Source organism: Telopea speciosissima, chromosome 1 (genome assembly GCF_018873765.1).
Source record: "Telopea speciosissima isolate NSW1024214 ecotype Mountain lineage chromosome 1, Tspe_v1, whole genome shotgun sequence".
Taxonomy (NCBI): Eukaryota; Viridiplantae; Streptophyta; class Magnoliopsida; order Proteales; family Proteaceae; genus Telopea; species Telopea speciosissima.
Window position 1 is genome coordinate 84,233,711 of NC_057916.1, and position 19,622 is coordinate 84,253,332.

General features: G+C 38.2%; 2 protein-coding genes across 2 annotated transcripts; both read left to right on the plus strand.

Moving 5' to 3' along the window:
- The first annotated feature begins 2,850 nt into the window (after positions 1 to 2,850).
- LOC122648991 (abscisic acid receptor PYL8-like) lies at positions 2,851 to 6,130 on the plus strand. Its single transcript, XM_043842332.1, has 4 exons — positions 2,851 to 3,189; positions 4,026 to 4,241; positions 5,631 to 5,849; positions 5,891 to 6,130. The coding sequence occupies exons 1-3, from the start codon at positions 3,067 to 3,069 to the stop codon at positions 5,847 to 5,849; spliced, it is 558 nt and encodes a 185-aa protein (XP_043698267.1). The 5' UTR covers positions 2,851 to 3,066; the 3' UTR covers positions 5,891 to 6,130.
- A 7,840-nt stretch (positions 6,131 to 13,970) lies between these two features.
- Positions 13,971 to 18,922, plus strand: LOC122659866 (KAT8 regulatory NSL complex subunit 3). Its single transcript, XM_043855015.1, has 6 exons — positions 13,971 to 14,218; positions 14,384 to 14,445; positions 14,737 to 14,872; positions 15,018 to 15,090; positions 17,356 to 17,421; positions 18,685 to 18,922. Exons 1-6 carry the CDS (start codon positions 14,076 to 14,078, stop codon positions 18,907 to 18,909), a joined length of 705 nt encoding a protein of 234 aa, XP_043710950.1. The 5' UTR covers positions 13,971 to 14,075; the 3' UTR covers positions 18,910 to 18,922.
- The last annotated feature ends 700 nt before the right edge of the window (positions 18,923 to 19,622 follow it).

Below are 19,622 nucleotides of genomic sequence, written 5' to 3' on the forward strand. Positions count from 1 at the left end.
ACCAAAACTACACTGAAAAAATTGAAACGGAAGTAGAAACAAATTGACACCCTTATGTGAGAGAAATTACACACAAACATTGTGAGAAACTTTTCCCATCGTGATGGTTCCATCATCCGGATAGAGAAAGTGTCACAGATATAGACCACTCATGACCAAACTTCTCCCCTTGTTCGCGCTTCAAAATTTTACAAAAAGGTATAGTTTTCCTTTCTCATAAAAAAAAAAAACAAAAAAAACGGTATAGTTTTCCTTTTTTGCTGAGAAACAAGGTATAAACTTGTTTCAATGCTTCAAATAAAAAGCCTGGTCTCTTCGCTTACCGCGGGTGCAGATTCGATCTGATTCAAGTTGTGCGATTGGGATGGTTGGTGGGAACTTTGAGGTGCCTTGGTCTTGCATGGCGTTATTGGAGGAGATTGATCATCTACGTGATGGGTTCCTGAGTTGTTGCTTTGTACGCACCCCTACAGGGAGCTTAATAGGCGTGCTGACTATTTGGCGGGTTTGCTTCGTGTGAATCAGGTGGTCCATCTGGATGTAACTAATCTTTCCCCGACTCTCTCTAGCCTTGTGCGTGGGAGGAAGTTCTTAAGATTGTAATTTCCCTCTTACACTTTTTTAATAATATTATTATAGCTCTTTATATCCAAAAAAATAAATAAAGAGAAGGGTTGATGTTCTCTGTGCCACAACGCAGCCTGCGTCCAAACACATGGGCCTACCATTCAGGGGGCAGAGTGGTAAGTGACACTTATATCCTAAAGAAACCAATGTATCCAGATGAGTTTAGAAGTTGTATCAACAAGAACACGATACTCATTTCGATACTAGAATGAATAACTACACTTTGTTTCTCACTACACCAAAAGACAAAAGAATCACCAAGAAAGATGAAATAGGTTGTTGTAGAACGTCGATCAATAACATCATTTGCCCAATTAGTATCAAAATAGACCCTCAACGCAAGGGAAAAGTGGGAGGAGTATATCAAGCCATGCATGAGTATGCCCTTAACATATCAAGAATCTGAAGAACACTTGCAAAATGAGTGGATTGGGGGTGTTCATGAACTAATTGACAAGATGAACAACATAAGTAATGTCGGGATGAGTGACTCTCAAGTACACAAGATTACCAACAAGTTGAGATAGAGGATAGCATCTATTAGATGTTCTCCACTAGCCGCTCGTAGCTTCTTGGTAAATTCAAGAGTGTCAACAATTTTGTTATCGATGATCCCTGCACGAAATGTCATCAAACATGAAAACTCAATAAAAAGAAAACGAATTTTTACCTAATATTACAATATTACAGCTCACGGGTACCGATGTCATTTCATATATATCGTACCCGATCGATACAAATCGATCAATACCCTATGGATATGATTTATTTATTTTTAATAAGAAATAATGTTTTGGTATGAAATTGAACCGATACGAATCAGTAACAGTATTGATAACAGTATCGATAACGACCGATACCATCACCGATACAGTGAACTAAATCTATTGGCGGCTCAGAGACATTCAAACGTTGGGTTTTAGTCCTTGTTTATGAGATAAAGAGCGTTGGGACACCCGCGACAACCATTTAAAATTTTCACGGGTGGGAATTGTAATTTGCAACCACCTTTACTTTTCCCTTGGATCTCGAGAGAGACTCGACAGTGTCCACTTGATCGAAGGCGAAAGGGAGTGTTGGGTGGGAAATCATCCAATAGCTTGCGACCTACTATAGTAAATGGCGACAAATGAAACCGACCAGTCCTGGGGAAGAATCTGTAGTAGAGAATGGTATCATTTACAAAGAGCTCACATGAGTTAGAATAGGAGAGAGAGATAGAGAGACAGAGAGACAATGTGGGTCTTACATCTCAATATATGAGAAGAGATGCTCTAGAATATGCATTCTAGCACTTCTTTTCCAAAGGACAAAAAAAAAAAAAATTTTTTTTAGTAAAAGACAAACAATGAAAAAATCATACAAGTTTATAGTCATACTAAACATCATAAGACCAGATTACCCTAATTATCCTACCATGTGGCAGATGATATGATTATTTTGACTGTTAAATGGAAAGGAAATGGAATAAATTAATCATGGGAGAGGGTTCCCTAAAAGGTAGTGTGACCCGTAACCCTGCAGCGCATTCAAAAACATCAATAGGGGCAAGCTTTTCACCTTTCCAAAGGATCTAGGTGGTTATTTCGCTCTCCTTTGTGTCTAGGGACAGGGGCCACCCTGCTTCCAAGCTTCTTTTCCCCCATTAGGCATATATCAATTTGGGAGAAAGACCACTAAGTGTTGTGCCTCAGTGTGTACTTGTTGCTCAGACACAATCTAATGCGAAAAGACCAGTGCATCCACGATCCTTTTCACCTTTTTAAGAGTGTGTCGATCTTTTCGTGCTAGGTAGTGTCTGACGCAAATACACGCCGCACCCAGCCATCGGCTAGCAGTCCTTTTCGCTATCAATTTTCAAAGTCAAACAATCAATACAATCGCGTATGCATCCCGTGTATGTCTAATGTATACTTTTACCAAAAAAAAGTATGTCTAATGCATATTCTACCAAAAGAAAAGTGTATGTCTAATGCACAAGTACCGATACTCTTGTCATCGACCCTTAAACAAGTATAAAGAGTTTAAAGAAGAAAATGAACGGTTAAGATTTATTTAAAACTTCTAGAAAAATCAAGAATATTTGTGATCCAAAAACGACCCATATATAAAAAATTAAAAAGAGAAGAAAAGAAAAAAGAAATAGATAAATACAAATGATAATGTAATAAGGAGGAATTTTTTATTTCAAGCGATGAGGAGATGGTTTTGGTATTGAAAGGTCGCGAGGGCAAAGGGGTTTAAAGGTTTCTTAGAGAAGCTACGAAGCGAACAGCGGAATCCAGAGAGTGGGAGAGATCGTTTCTTCGACACTGTGGACGAAGAGAGATTTCGAGATTGCTCTCTTAGTGGTTTTCCGGCGGCGGAGTTGTTCCAGGAGTTTTCTGTCTTCAATTAGGTGGTATTCCAGTCGATGGTCGCAGTGAGAAGATTTTCACCATGAACGGTAATGGATATAGCATAATGGAGTCTGAGTATATATGGAGACATCACAGACATGAAGCCAGAGAGAATCAGTGCAGTTCTGAAGTCGTAAAACACATCAAAGCTCCAGTTCATCTCGTAAGATCTCCCTCTTTCTCTCGAATCGCGATCGGTTATTCTAGCTCAAATCAAGGCGGTTCCCTATATTTTTGTTTTCGTGTTTCTGTTGAGGCTTCAATTCTATTTCTGAAGCTTCAGGATCAGTTTGCGGATGTTTTGGGAAGATTCGATTGTAGCTTTCCTTTCCTTCAGACATCGTTGAACGAAATTTTCCGTGTAGATCTGATTATTTCAGCTCGATCTCCGGTAGTCTGTTTAATTTTGGATGATCGAATACAATCTGGCGTATTTTCTGGAGTATTACTAATCATTCTCGCGGTGCTTTCTTTGTGGTTTTTATGCTTCCACGTCTATCTATGTTAAAAAAATTTCAACTCGATTTAGTCAAGTGTCTGGATTTGGTTGGTATTATGTGGACTGTTCTAGCGGTAAATTTTGGGTTTCTGCTCGAAGGAGTTAGGTTTGGGGATGATGGGAGATATTTTGAAGTTCTTTGGTATCTTTCTTCCTCTACTTCATTGTGGCAAAAGTATCGATTTCTGTTTTTTCACCGAGTATTTCCTGCTTCAGAATTCTTCTCTGGCAAGGAGATTTAAACTAGAAAAAAATTCATCTTCTTATGGTCATCCTAGGAGAATTTATCCCCATAGACCTTATTTGTGGAAGATAGGAATTGCGGAAACTGAAACATGACCTTTTTTCCTTAGAATTCAGATAATTACTCCGTTACCTCTTTATGCAGAATAAGATTCAAAGCTGCTTTTTTTGGGGTACTTTTCGCAATTATGCCTTTCCAGATTACTTAAGTGTTTGTTTGCCGGTCTAATTATTCATCTTTCCCTTCTTCTCATCAGGTTTGGTCTTTGGTGAGGAGATTTGATCAACCGCAGAAGTATAAACCATTTGTCAGCAGGTGCGTTGCACAGGGAGACTTTGAGATTGGCAGTGTTAGAGAAGTAAATGTTAAATCCGGACTCCCAGCCACAACCAGCACCGAAAGGCTTGAATTGCTTGACGATAACGAGCATATCCTCAGCATCCGGATTGTCGGCGGCGATCACAGGCTAAGGGTCGGCGCTTTTCTCTTCTTTTTACTCTTCTCTTTCTCCTCTGCCAATTCAATTTTGCCTTCAAATAGGATCATAAATTAGGCTAGAAATGGGTTAAGTTATCATAGTCAATAACCAAGAAGAATTTCGTGTGCGCTTTTAAACAGATTTTATGGAATTTGCATGGACTACTATGTTGTTTGCTGTGATTTTTTGATGATTTTCATGCGCACTGGTTTCTCGACTAATTACAGAAAATGTATAAAGTACTCGTGTGTCCTTGGGATGTTTTACAATGGTGTGGAAATCTTTTCATTGTTTTATCTGGTCTGTTTAATTAAGATTTGGTGAAGCAAGATTTGTTTCGAGTATTCTTTGCAAGTTTTCCCAGAAAATGAAAATTTATCTTGAACAGTCGCTTCCCTTGTTTACCATTTTAAGAAGTCCTTGTACAATTCTCGTTCTGATTGAGGTGACTTTAATCTTCATTCAGCCGTTAGGAGAGATGGAATATTTATTCGTATGGTCCTAAAATGTTACTTTGAATCGGATGCTAATCCCCACCCAAATTCTCTCTTCAAAGTCTTTGAAACCAGTCTGCGGTTCTACATTCTTTTCATTGGCTTTGGAAAAGTTAATATTTATCTTTAATTCCATTCATCCGTTTTTTTTTTTTTTTTTTTTTTTTTCTGGTTTTGATGAAACATTCATCCATTGTTAGTATCCCTTTGTTTATGAGCAGAGTGAATTTTTTTTTTTCCTTTCCAATGAAGGTAAGAAATAAAACTGAGGAATCTGTCATACAGCCAATGTTTTCCTCAATTTGGACTGTCAGGCGGCAGTAGATGATCGAAGTCCTGTTTTCCTTCCTCAGAATCTCTATGCAGTTGTTTTCCACCTAGGAGAGATCTGTAGCTACCAACTGATTATGGCATTTGGTTCCATTTTTTCTAGTGGATCATGCAAAATTACTGTAATATTAGCAGTCCCAGAAATGTTTCAGAGGATATATTATCTGATCTCCTGTTGGTTCCTGAAGACATTCCACCCATTTAGAACCAACCTGTTTCATGTCTGCCATGCAAATTCAGGGAAAGGAGGGAAGGAAGCTCTAGCAGTCTAGTGTTCCTTGAAACAAGAATCATTGCAGATGTAACTAAATTCCTCAACATTATAATTTGTTCTGGTTTTGATATAAACCTTTAGACATCATTTCCCATGTGGGTTACATGCATAGTGACTGGTGGAGGTTCCCCCTCCCATCCATTGTATTTGAATATTTATAACATGACAAATTAGTTTCAGTTGTCTTTTCATTCCCTCAATTATCTTTCTTTCTTCCTCTTGCAATCAGCCGAAACCAGTCCAATCATCTTTCTTACTGTTTTTCATGTTTTTTTTTTTTGGCAGAACTATTCATCAATCATTAGCCTTCATCCAGAGATCATTGATGGGAGACCGGCGACACTGGTGATCGAGTCATTTGTGGTGGACGTACCTGATGGGAATACCAAAGATGAAACTTGCTACTTTGTCCAGGCCTTGATTAAGTGCAACCTCAAATCGTTGGCAGATGTCTCTGAGCGACTAGCGGTGCAGGACCGAACCGAACCAATACATCCAATCTAAGTGGTTTGCACCACCCCACAAAAGAGGGAAAAATATTTGAGTAAATGGCGATGGTAAGGTGGCATGGGGTGGTGGAGGCTCCAATCGCCATGGATGAAGCTTACGAGGCTTTTGGATCTTGGAAGCTTTGGAGACAGACTGGTAGCAGCTTTTCTTCCATCAGCAGGGAGACCTTGCTACCTAGTCTGCTTTTTATATTTTTTGTTATCGTTTTTTCGTTTTAAAAGGATAATGGGGTTTCCTTTTGTCTCTTTAGTATCGCAAGAACCACCTCTTGCTTCTGAAAACTACCTATGAATTTAGTCCCCCTCCCCCCTCCCACAAAAAAAGAGAGAAAAATGAAAGCTAGGTTACTGCAATTGTCCATGGTGGATTGACCAGTGGCAAGGGTTGTATATATCTCTATTACAAGGAGTTAGAGTTTATAGATAGACTTCTGTGCTGTAATTGTTTGAAAGAGAGACTAAACCTATGGGGTAGTATTTATAGGTAGAGAGGGGGGATCGTTGCAAGAATCGACGATCAAGAGAATTATTAACAATAATCAAATGATCGTCCTTGATTGAAATACTAACTACTTTGATGGTGCTCGGAGGGAAAAAGAAAGTCTCTTTTCTGCTCGACGTACTGCCGGGAGGCCAAGGGAGGGATTTGGTCTGCTCGTTGCAGACTACTAGCCGCGAGTCGATCAATCCATCTATATATGATTGATGGTATGAAGCCTTGTTTTTCAAAGCCCAAAGGCAGATAAAGAGAGATCTCCATTTGCTTCAGGCGAATATAGGTTGTGAGGTCCCTGGCTACCAGTGCTGGGCCTATAAGAACACGGGGCATCAAACAGGGGTGAAAATTTTCATTTTATAGCGGGCCTGTCATTTTGCTCTTCTTATGTCTGGGCGTAGGCAACACACATGCTTGCACCCTTCTTCCTTTGTTATAAACCTATGGGGTAGTATTTATAGTTAGAGAGGGAGATCGTTGCCAGGCTGCGTAGCCCCTGTGCACCAGTGCAGGGCCTATAAGAGCACACGAGGCATCCAACAAGGGTGCAATTCCTGGGAAAGGTAAATCACAGAGGCTCCATTTGGTTGCAAGGGAAATGGGATAGGGAAGTGAAGAGAATGTTTTTTTTTTTAAGTCGTTTGGATGCAAAAGAAGTCAAGTGAAACTAATTTTGCTAAGTTGTTTGGTTATCTGTAAAATTGATGTAAAATCAATGTAATTTTTTTTTAAAATTTGTAATCCAACCAACTTTACTTTTTTTTTTTTGGTAATTATCCAACCCACTTTACTAACTTTCACTTATTAAGGCTCTTTCTTAATAATTTATGGAAAAAGAAAGCTAACTAGTGTTGCAGCGCAGTGTGTACCTACGCTTAGGTATAGCCGCATAAAATGACCAGCGCACTCCCTGGAAAGGCAGAAAGGACCAGGGGTGCGTCAGTCATTTCAAACTTTTGTAATATATAACAAAATTTTAATGAATTTGAAATACTATTTGAAAACACATCATAGCTACCCGTTGAGACCCACTAACATTTACACACAAATGTGCATTGGCAATTAGAGAGCCTCTGAATTCTAACAATTTGGATGGTCGGGAGAGGGTATCGCACATCAGTGGGGGGATATTATCAGATATTCATAAATAATTGGGCAGACATTTATAGTCATTAATGACCATTGAAGCAAAACCAAGCTGTAAATTCGGGCCTAATGATTCAAAATGCAAACATTCAATATGCCTCTTCTGCATTTCTCTAACCTTGTGTGGAAGAGAAAAATAAAACGATTTCCAATGACAAGCAGGATAAAGAAAATTCTATCTACAACCGGTTAGATTTTTCCTCAATCAACCAAATAGTACATTTTCCTACCAAAAAAATCCAAATAGTACATTTTGCTTACCAAATAAACCAACGACATGTCTGTATCAGATTGCAATGTCAAGTTCCTAATTGAAGTTTTTCAACTACGATGTGAGCACTGCATTCAAGGGCAAGGATAAAGTTACAAGAAAAGATTATTTATATGGAATAGAAACTAGGATCAAATACCATATCCAAACAGCAAAATTAAGCTCCCCAAGAAACACCAAATGAAACTCAACGAGTGAGCCAAACATTATAAATCCAGAGTGCAAACAATTCCATCCTTATCTAACAATGTTGTATCTTATGCTAACTCAGTTGTAGGTTCCCAACCCCACACCAATGTCTTTGCCAAAGTCAAATCTGAATCCATCCTTAGCCCTAGATTAACAAACATAGAAGAGTTCAATAAGTTTGCTAGTGAACACAATGCAAGCAGCCCCTGCTCCAAAGACCCCTTTCCTCAAGATCTCGCAGGAAGGAGGTTGGTCCCCAAAAACTGACCTTTATCTGGTAAGGTAGACATTCGTCACAAAATTTTGCTGCTACAAGTGTTAGGTGTAGCAGGAATGTTCCTTCTACAAGGCTCCAAGGAAATGAGATCTTAAAAGGTATTTTAGAAAATACTAAAACCTATGAGGGTATTTATGAACCCAAAGGTGAAGTGAATTATTCCATTTCCTTGGCTGCTAGCCTTGTAGCAAGAATGTAGTAGCAAAATTTTTTCCCATGTAAGTGTACCGCTATGACTCTAAGATGAGAGCCCGGATCAATTCCTTAAATGTGGAGTGTAATGACTCTTTATGTATGGTTTTGTGATTATATATGTTCTTTTTCTTCTACAAATTCCCTATAAACAATCTTAATAGTAACATAGAGGCTCCGTTTGGTTGCAAGGGGAATTAAAGGGAAGGAAAGGGAAGGGAAATTTTCATATTTAAAAAAGGAATTTTTATAATCATTACCCTATGTGAAACCATGTGACAATATCAATAACTCCAAATCATTCCATATTTGGTTACTAAATTTCACTTTACTTTGCATTCAATTTCATTTGGTTTAAAATGTAAAATAAATATTACATGTAAAATGTATATTTACTATATATGGTAAGAAATTAAAGGAATTTATACAAATCACATGGAGTAATGATTACAAAAGTTTTTTTTTTCAGGTTTAAAAAGTTTCTCTTCCCTTTAATTCCCCTTGCAATCAAACGATACCTCTACCAAACAAAGCCAGAGGTATCGTCACAAAACCATAAGTGAAGCCTTCACGTAAGTGGAATTGATCCGGACTTCCTCTATGAATGGATATAGTGTTGGGGTTTTTTTTCAGGGGAAGGGGTGGGGGTGAAGGATATAATGTGGTTGTAATATATAGAATAATATGAGAAGATAATAATGAAGGGGTAATGCATGGACATGAAAGTGCAGAAGGTGGTTGCCGTGGTAATGCTACCAGTGATAACAGCAATCTTCATCACCGCATTTATTTCAACATTCGCATTGCATACCCATCGTCTGCGCATAGTCTTTGTAGGCAATATAACCTGCCCTTATATGATGCCAATGCATGCATTCTCATTGGTCATTGCATACACAGCTTGTACACCATCCACTGAGAACAAGGACCAGTAGTTTATTATAAAAGATGTGCCTTTTTAAGTTAGGAGCTGATTGGGCCACTCAAACCTATTACCTTTATGGGATAAAATTCTCTGCATTGGGGGTGGTTGTGCTAAACACATGGGGGATGGACGAAATGACCAGTCAACCCCCTGACCGACCCAAACCCTACTCCATGTGTCCGAGATGCGCTCCCAGGCAGACAACGCCAACCCTATTTTTATAGTGTACAATTCGGTATGTCAATTCAGATTTTTATCACATATTTCCAACACCATTAAAAAAAATAAAATTCCTACACAGTTTAGTCCTCCTCTAAAAGTTAAAATTGAAAGTGATGTAAAAAAAGCATGAGAAACTTGTAGTTCCACTTCCTCAGGTCCCTTGTGTGGACTAGAAGATTGAAAGTTGCTGACATATGCACAAAATAGATTTATGCATTCAACAAAACAGAACATTATAAAAATATGAAATAAACAAAATTGCGCATTGCAGCTAGCCCGTGTATTTTTACCACCAGTCTATTAAAAAAGGCAGTTAATGATGCTGCTGCTACACCTAATACAGAAAACAACATAAACATTAGAACAATATTTAAAATAATAAATAAATATCTATACCAGTGAAAACTGGCACTAATTTCCATGTTTTCATTCCACCTATACATACCATCAAAGATCCGACGGTTCATCTGATTCAGCAAAAGGAAAACTGATAAGAACAGACATGAAACTAAGAAAGGATAGATGGCAAAGGGTTAATAATTTTTGCATAAAACCAGAAAGGACTACTGACAAGGATTCAACAAAAGGAGTTAAAAGTTAAAAGGACCTATAAACACAGTCATGGATAATAATGTAAATGAAAGATCAAACACAGTCAAGGATAATAATGAAAACATGGGGACCCAAGTCATAGAAACAAAACAATCAGAAACTTATTAGATGTCTAAAGCAGAATTCTGCAGAAATGGAACACAGTCATGGAACTACAAACACAGTCAAGGATAATAATGAATACATGGGGACCCAAGTCATAGAAACAAAACAATCAGAAACTTATAAGATGTCTAAAGCAGAATTTTGCACACATGAAACACAGTCATGGAACTACAAACACAGTCATGGATAATAATGAAAACATGGGGACCCAAGTCATAGAAACAAAACAATCAGAAAACTATAAAATGTCTAAAGCAGAATTCTGCAGAAATTGAAGAATCAAAGACAACTACAAACTTTAACCACTATAAAATTCAAAAGCATAAAAATAAAATCAAAGTCAATCTACAGCAAAATTCTGGAATAGTTTCCAGGATTCAAAACCAAATACTGAGTAGTAGTGATTACCCAGTTGAAGGAAAACTATCAATCTCATTACTAGCATAATCTATATTCAAAAACAACATAGCAAGCCAAGTTCACAACTAGCTCGGCATTGCATCTATTAGCTATGTTTTGCTATCACTGTAAGTTTACAACAAGTTCACTACCCTTCTTCTCCTAATCCTCCAACCTAAGCTCACATTCCCACATTTGATCCCCATAGGCCCAACTCCAAAACCCTGTCCAGGCTAATTCCCCCCCATCAATCACAACCAAACTTCACCCACAGCAGCCTTACCATCTCCCTAACACTCAACAGCAGTCTCTCCCCCATCCCTCCATTCAACCCTAGAATTCCCAATCATACACTAAACCCAAAACCCTAGATTTTCCCAAATCTACACTTTTACCCATCCATCCTGACATTTTACAAAATGGGATTTCTGTGAAGTGGTAAAAGTGGGAGGAACTGTAAAGAATGATGATGAGTATCAGCATAGAAAACCCAAGTAACTGATGGGGAGAATAAATCGATGAAACTGTGGTAATTCTTGATGATGATGGCCCAGCCCACGTTACCTAATATTTTTTTGGATGACTAACGTTACCTAATATTAGGAACACTATAATTAACCATTTTGAATGCTTCAGATATGGGGAGTACCTGAATCGCATTGGGTATTCACACATGAAGAACATAAAAAAGCTCAAATATCTGAAACCCTAAAACCCTACTGAAATCCAATTTTATTCGCTATAAACCTTTTCTGGTTAAAAGATATGAAAGAAAATAGATTATTTTTTCTGTATTTGAAAGACTTGAATTAAGAAGTGGGTCACAATCACTCATACAGAACAAAAATCCAAAGACTCTATAAGGGTTAAAGGTTTCAGTATCTCTTCCTCAAATCTTTAATAAAACTTCTTTAAACTAAAGAATTCAAAAAATGTAAACTACTAACCAATCTTGCAACCAGAGCAATAATGGGTTTGTAAAATCCTAACAAATTCCAAGATTATAATGAGAGACGAGATCTCAAAAAGTAAACTACCAAATCTTTACAGGTTTATCGACTGCTGTTAGTTAAGATAGAGAGAGGGAGAGAGAGGGAGAGAGACAGAAAGGTACCTTGCATAAAAGGGTGCTGGGGAAAGAGAAAAGAAGGGGGGAGGGAGTTAACATAGTTCCCCTGCAACATATAAGGGTGTGAATCAGTTCGGTACAAGATACAAAATGTCTAAACCAAAATCGAAATATGAACACATTTTCAAACCAAATTAAAAATCAAAATGACTCAGTTTGATCTAGTTTCAATATTTATTTCGTTTCATATTCATATTTGGTTTCATTTAAACCAATATCAAAATGATTCTTCTTTTATTTGATTTGGCCCGATATTAGACGGTCGGTTTCGATTCCAAAGTGACACCCTTAATTGAATCGATCCGTTATCATATTAACATTTTTCTTCTTGCAGTAATTGGGCCTTGCACTCCCTCTTGCTCAACAAGTCCTAGAGAACTTGTCACAAGTCAATTTTGTGACCGCATGGCGTTTCTTGCGTGAGGAAATGGCTTATCACTTGGTGAGCAGCTGCTTAGTCACTTCTTGGAGGCTTAGAAGAGTAATGTTCGCCGTCCGGATTGCAACGGGAGGGGAGGGAGAGCATTGGGGTGGTTGCAAGGGGAGAGGGAGGGGAATATTGACAAAGTTTGAACCCGTTTTTTTTATACGAATTCCCTTGGCCGAGACCGAACCCAAATAGCCCAATTCTAATTGGTCGAGGCCGAATTAATCCTATCCGCATCGGATACAAATCTTTAAAATCGTATGCCTCGGTTCGAATCAACTTGGGCTTTGCACTGTCCCTGCTCGTGGTCCCTGTCATGGATGTGATCTATATCAAGGGAAGGATGCCTCCATTTTCACTATTATGTCACCAGTCCCTGGCGGTGGCTGACGCCTTGGTCCACGGCCACATTTATTGGCTCTAGTGCTCCGTCTAATTAAGTAAACAAAGCTCAAATTTCCACATATATTGTATGATTGACTGTGAGGCTGAAATTTGATACGGCATTTTATGTAAATTCAATGGTCAAGTTTATTACATCAAAATTTTTTTTTTTTTTTTTAACGTGACAAAACCGTCTCTCTCTCGTAAGCAACTATGTGGGAAATCTTTTTGTAAATATATTTTGGGGAAAAAGATCTCTACTTGTTGGTGTTTCCTATGCTCTCTCACAGGACACCGTGAGATGACACCTCTGTCCCCTGAGTGGATACCCAGACGTGCTCACCCATTGACCCATACACTTATGTAGAGATCGTACGATCAAGTAGAGATCTCTTGCCCATATTTTGGCGAGAGATTTCATATATAATTGTCTACAACCATAATCAACATTCTGCCATTAGCATGGCCCATGGATTTATTAATCGGAATTTGAAAGATGGAATTGGCTGATTCACATTAAATGAATCTGGTTCCAACACCTTTCTTATTGATTCCGACCAATTTCATAGCAAATTTGGCTAATGCATGGCTTAAATGTCAAACTAATTCCATTTAGTTATTTATTTATTTAAATGAGCTATGACTCTTAAGCATTGCTAGTAGGGGCGTCAATTTTCAGCCCGAACCGGTCCGATCGACCGATGTCAAATGGTTCATATGAAATAGAACCTTATCGATTTGGTTTTGTTTTGAGGTTTTATGAAACTGATAGAAACGAAACCAATAAAAATAGAAAAATAATAATAAAACATTATTTTTTAGTATTTTTAGTGCATATATATGCATAAAAAAGGCGACACCAAACCGATAGCAGCCTTGATAATGGACCGATAAGAACCCGTTAAATCAACACAATAAAAATCGATCCAAACTAGACTAAAACCAAATGATTTTTTGGCTTAAAGGTTTGGGCCATGTTTGGATGCCAAGAAAAGAAAAGAAAAGAAAAAAAAAATGAATTTGAGGAGAGAGATAGACACATAAAACAATCATTGTGTCATCATGAATTTTGTTTCATTATATTTTTTCTTTTCTTGACATCCAAACATAGCCTTGGTTTAGGTTTACTCTATAAGACTATAACCATCTTGAAACCGGTTCAACTCATCTAAGCTGGACCGAATCGACCGATTGAACCCCACTAATTGCTCGCATGTACTTTGAAAAAGAAAAAAAAACCTCGCGTGCGTTGTTGCGCTCCCCTACGTGGAAAGAGGCGTCGTACGCGGAAACCGGAGTCCGGAGTCCCTACTCCCTAGGCTTGTACACTACTCCCCTGCAGTGTGCTTCGTTTCATTTGTCTCGCAAAATTGGCGCGAAAACTCTCCCCCTCTCTCGATTCTCTAGGGTTTCGATAAAGCAGAAGCAACTTTCAGGAGTTTTGGCCATGGTTTCTTCTCCTCCTTCGAAGCGTCGTCGTAAGGAACAGAATGAAGCTGAATCAGCCGGCGCTTCTATTCAGAAGATCTCACCTCTCGTTGTTTTTGCTCATGGCGCTGGAGCTCCTTCCACTTCTGATTGGATGCTGAGGTCTTCTCTCTCTTCCGTGGTTTCGAATGTTTTTTTTTCCTTTTCATTTCAGTAGTTGGTTTCTCTTTTCTGTGCTGGTTTCATTTAATTGAAAATCTACTTTAAGTGTTTTCAACTATGCATTTGATGATGCGATGTTAACCTAAAAATCTGGAATTTATGTAGATGGAAGGACATGCTAGGCAAATCATTGGACGCTGTGGAAGTAGTTACATTTGATTACCCTTGTACGTTTGTCCCAACGGATGTTGCTTGGTTTCTTCATTTTAAATAGTCTTAAGCTATCTTAATTAGATCTTTAAAATCTTTATAATCTTGCCTTTGAGTTGCCCTGGCAATTTTAGCCTAACATAACAACCGTATCTGATTATCTAGGGTTTCATTATCAAAGGATTTCAAGTATAGAATTCAACTAATAATTTGTTGTCATTACCTTCCGTTAGCGTTTTCTTACAGCTTTCGAGGTATTTGCTAAATGGCTATGGGGATTTTTACCTTACTGGACTAATCTGTTCCAGACATCTCTGAGGGGAAACGGAAAGCACCTCCCAAGGCAGAGAAGTTGGTCGAATACCACTCTGATGTTATCAAAGCGGCTGTTGCAAAATTTTCCGGGCACCCATTGATTTTGGTGGGGAAGTCCATGGGTTCAAGGTATTGTTGATATCGTGTTGGATGCCCTGCTTGTCAAAATATTTCCTCGACACAAATGTAAAAAAAAATTGGCTATTTTGTTTGTGTCATTTGGTTTGGGTTGTTGATGCTTAAGTTTTTTTATCCCCCTTATAATTATTTGCAGAGTCAGCTGCATGGTGGCTGGTCAGGAAGACATAAGTGCTTCTGCAATAGTTTGCTTGGGCTACCCACTAAAGGTTTGTTGTGATTCATTGTGTTGCTTTATAATCCAATTTGCGCATCCTTGATAAGTTTGTTTCTTTAAAAACTTTGAATGCTTTATTCTGAGTCTGTTCCTTTCACAGTTGTCTAGGTGGCGTCACCTAGGTGTCCATGCTCCTTCTTGAGTCCAAGGCGATAACACGCCTTGTTTGACACTTCACGGGTTTATGTTTATTGCTTTGTTTTTTTATGAATATGCTTGTAATATATCATTTTCTTTGTTTATTATATGTTGGGCTTTTCATATTAGGTTATTACTAATATAAGTATATCATGTTGCATTGATATGACTTCTATGTTGAATATAAGTATAATTATATTAAATTACCATTGCTATACTACATGTATTGCACGCCTAGGCAGGTGCCTAGGTTACCCTCCAACGCCTTAAGTCTCGTACTCATATTGACAACTATGGTTCCTTTTGAATTCTTCAATAAAATCTTGTAACTCAATATATTTAACTTTGACCATTAACAATGTACATTTTCTATATGTGGTGTACATGTTCTCGGAAGAAAACAATGTACTGGTAGTAGGTGGGACACAGTCGGAGGATGATTTTCAGTTTTATACTTTTATTTAAGCTTTCTGCATCTTTCTCTTGAATATTACTAATTTAGCAGTTCAATGTAGTAGAACTAGAGGTATTAGTGTTATATTCAAGAATGGACTAAGGAATTATGTTATTACCTAATCTAACCGCTGAGTCAAGTAAGTCAAGCTGAATCAAGTCAGAGAAAATAGACCTAAAAGAGAAACCCTCGCAACCAGAGTTCTCCGCTGGGCAGAATGCTAAGAAAGAGAAAGAGTTATCACTATACGAAATGAAGCAGTGGCTAGCATGCTAAGATCAACCACTTGGAGAATGCGGAGTCTTTCTTTCTCGGTCGTCTCAGGTAAGGGGGATAGAACACAAGAAAATGCAACTACAGCGTCATAGGACAAAGCCGAGCAAGCCTCCTAAGCTGAAGAGGCATAAACATATGAATACGCAGAGGTAGACACATCTGATTGCTTCATATGAATCATACAAAACAGCTAAGGCACCTGAAGCGGCAGAATAGGACACTACATTTTTTCAGGAAGGCAGAACGTATTATATAAAATATTTAAAATATAAATAGGGTAGTTTATTTTTAGATACGTAAATATATAAGTAATTCATTTTATTGTAGCTATATTATGATATTACCTCTGAACTGTATAAGCATTTCATTATAATGTGGTTATTGTTATGTACATGTTTGTTTATATTTTCACCATGAATAGAACTATGAAATATGAATATAATGGGGATTACATGTGATCACAAATATTTAAGCCTTGGAAAGGAATCAACTGATACTACTCATGGATATGTGTTATATAAACTTGTGGAGTTTCTACCTTAGGAAAATAAATAGATGTAATCACAATCTTTGTTCATTATACTGCTGAAAACTACTTTACCCAATCATCATGTTCAGTTTCCATGTTATCGTAGATACTAAGTGGTTTTGTAGAAGACACTTTGAGTTAGTAAGCAGCATGAAGAAATGAGCCAGTATATGTGGTTTAGGATATGTCGCGAGTGCTTAAAATGACTTTCACTAGTTGTCACAAGATAGCAAAGATATAACTGGGGATCATCCATTCCCATGTTAGAAGCATGTAGTTGTCTAGCTTTAAAATCTCATTAAGAATCTTACGAGACATCTGCTGAAGAAAGGGTGGGCCTTTGACTGGAAATTTCAAAATGGGTTTCCAATGTCAGGTTCAATTTTTGTGCCCATGATACAAACCTGGGGAATAATCTCCACGGATGTGGTTTCCAATGAATCCTTGCCCATCAAACTTAGTTCGTATTCGGCCGGGAGGCTAGAAGGATTCATTTGATTATTATGTGCAACCTTGCTATGAGTGTGCTACAATTGCTTTACAACAAGGACAGCTACCTGGCTAACTGCATTACCTTGGATACTCATTACCACAGATCTTATGTAGACTACAGTTACATTGTTCACACTTGGAAGGTAAATATATTTCAGTTGAACTAAACTTTTTTTTTATTTCATGATAAAAAGCAAACAATGTTTAGTAAAGACGAGGAAACATTAACCAATATGCAATTGAGGTGCTGCTTATTCTTATTGGTTTGCTGTATTCCCTCACTGCTCATTGTTTATTGCCAACTGTGAAGGCTTCCTGTTACTAATAAAATGTATGAATCTCAATCCTCATATCACTGTTTTGCCCAGGGTATGAATGGAGCAATTCGAGATGAGACACTACTTCAACTTAACACTCCTGTGGTTTTTGTACAGGTAAGAACATTTATATTCCATAATTTTTCTGGCATTTTGCCACCCTGAGTATGTTAGTATTATGTAGCTGCTATAGTGGACCATCAATCAAATTTTGAGATGATTGCACATGCAGAATTGCTGATGGGTTCTACCCATATTCTGATTCATTAATCCGACGTAGGATGCCTCCAATGCGAAAACTCCGAATGACAGTGAAAGACATTCTTGTTCTCTTTTGTTCGTATGGACTGTTTGAAAAGACAGATTTGGTCAAGGAAAAAAGAAAGGAATGATATTCTTTTTGAAATTTCAGATTCAGAAAACTAGGAAAAATGCCAAATTTTTATCCGCTGCTGTGCAATCGTACGGCGCAGCAGCAGCCATATGTGCACAGCGGGCCCCACTGTGCACACATGGCTGCTGCTGCACCGCACGATGGCACAGCAGCGCTGCAGTGCACAGCAGCGGATAAAGGTCCCTTCACAGACCCGTAACATTAAGCTTCCCTTGACAGTCCACAAAATTTTGCTGTGGCAGAATGATGTGGTAAATTGCCGATTGGATAGTCAGTAGATGGTGCTGTATAAGCCATTTGTCCAGTTTCAAACTCAAATTCAACCATATATTTTCTTGTGTGTTTGCATGCATTCCTATTTATTTTCATGCACGACTACGATGTTCTGATAACTACTGTGCATCTGTCAAACTCTCAAGACAACTATTGTATACTCTCCCATAGCTATGTATTTTTAAATCGCTATAATGTGCCACTGGTTAAACTTCATTTGTCTAAAACTTGACATATGAGTAGGGAACTTAGGGATCTACTCACCCACAAAATTTGAACCACATCTGACATGTTATATGGTAGGCCTTCGACAATAAAGGGCGGGAAAACTTTCGCCTTGCCACCATGTTAATGTGATGCTCCAAAACTTTGAAGTTTCAACTTTGTTTGGATCATTAAATCTGACATGTATTCAGAGTTCTTCATGGTTAGAATGACCGATTACACCCTTGACATGAAGAAAAAAAGGCATAATGCTGGAATGCTTGATTGGTATCTGGCAGATTTGTTCAGAGTTTGGAAACCCTTTTCCAAAAGCTTCAAACATTTCTTACGCCTCATTCGACTCGAACACAGTGAGGGAGCCAACAAAATGTTTTCCTTTTAAAAGAGAAACAAGTATTATTCATATATTTTTCTGTTTATTTGGTTATGGTGTTCCTGTTCTACTGCTTTTATAGTTCTGACATGAATGCTTTCTCATCTCTCCAAAGGGTAGCAAAGATGGGCTGTGTCCACTGGACAAACTCGCTGCCGTTCGCAAGAAGATGAAATGCGCCAATCAGTTGCATGTGATTGACGGAGGGGATCACTCCTTCAAGATTGGTAAAAAACACTTACAGTTGAATGGATTGACCCAAGATGAAGCTGAAGATCAAGCTATCAAGGCAATAGCAGAGTTCGTTAACATAACTTTGGGCGGAGCTGAAGGAGAATGACAGTTTTGGGGAATATGGCTATCAAGGTAATAGCATAGTTCGTTCACATAACTTTGGGTGGAGCTGGAAGAGAATGATATTTTTTGGCGAATTTGGCGTCCTGCGTTGTGTATAATCTATCCAAAACCAGGTGTGAGTTTAGGCGTCACTCCCGCAAATCTCTCTCTGTAATCCATTGAAAGTTGAAACCACTCCCTTATCGTGGACCAGGGTTTAAAAATCCTAATCCGATGAGTCCCGGCCGACTCTGATCAAGATCAATGAAAATTCGGCCAGAATTAACCAAAATGTGCCCAAATCAAATCAAAATCGGCCGAGCAATCCGACTCATCCTATCTAATTTTGTGTGGACGGTGACATCTCAACCCATTAGCCCTGGTTTCTTCAGATCAGAATTGGCCGGGCAATCTGGCGGATCAGATCTCGATTTTTTAAACCCTATCGATATCTTGAAACACACTGTGAACCGTAACTAGTGCCTCACACACAAATGATTCACGAGTATCGGCACAAGGTCATTCAACGTCGGTGTAAACCAACATAAAGTCGGTACAAAGCTAATGATAATAGTCGACATGCAATGGGTTTCGTTTGTACAATGTTGGGCTTGTAGAAAATAATCACGATGTAAGAAAAAAATGAAAATCGCAAACTTCTATCACACAGCTAATATGTACGTGGTTCGGTAAGATTACTTACATCCATCCACAATT

Excerpts from the sequence above, each read along its gene's own strand:
- LOC122648991 (XM_043842332.1), top strand. The coding sequence starts at position 3,067 with ATGAACGGTAATGGATATAGCATAATGGAGTCTGAGTATATATGGAGA. Across the intron at positions 3,190-4,025 it reads TCAAAGCTCCAGTTCATCTC|GTTTGGTCTTTGGTGAGGAG; the intron begins GTAAGATCTCCC and ends TCTTCTCATCAG. Across the intron at positions 4,242-5,630 it reads GCGGCGATCACAGGCTAAGG|AACTATTCATCAATCATTAG; the intron begins GTCGGCGCTTTT and ends TTTTTTTGGCAG.
- LOC122659866 (XM_043855015.1), top strand. The coding sequence starts at position 14,076 with ATGGTTTCTTCTCCTCCTTCGAAGCGTCGTCGTAAGGAACAGAATGAA. Across the intron at positions 14,446-14,736 it reads AGTTACATTTGATTACCCTT|ACATCTCTGAGGGGAAACGG; the intron begins GTACGTTTGTCC and ends AATCTGTTCCAG. Across the intron at positions 14,873-15,017 it reads GGGAAGTCCATGGGTTCAAG|AGTCAGCTGCATGGTGGCTG; the intron begins GTATTGTTGATA and ends AATTATTTGCAG.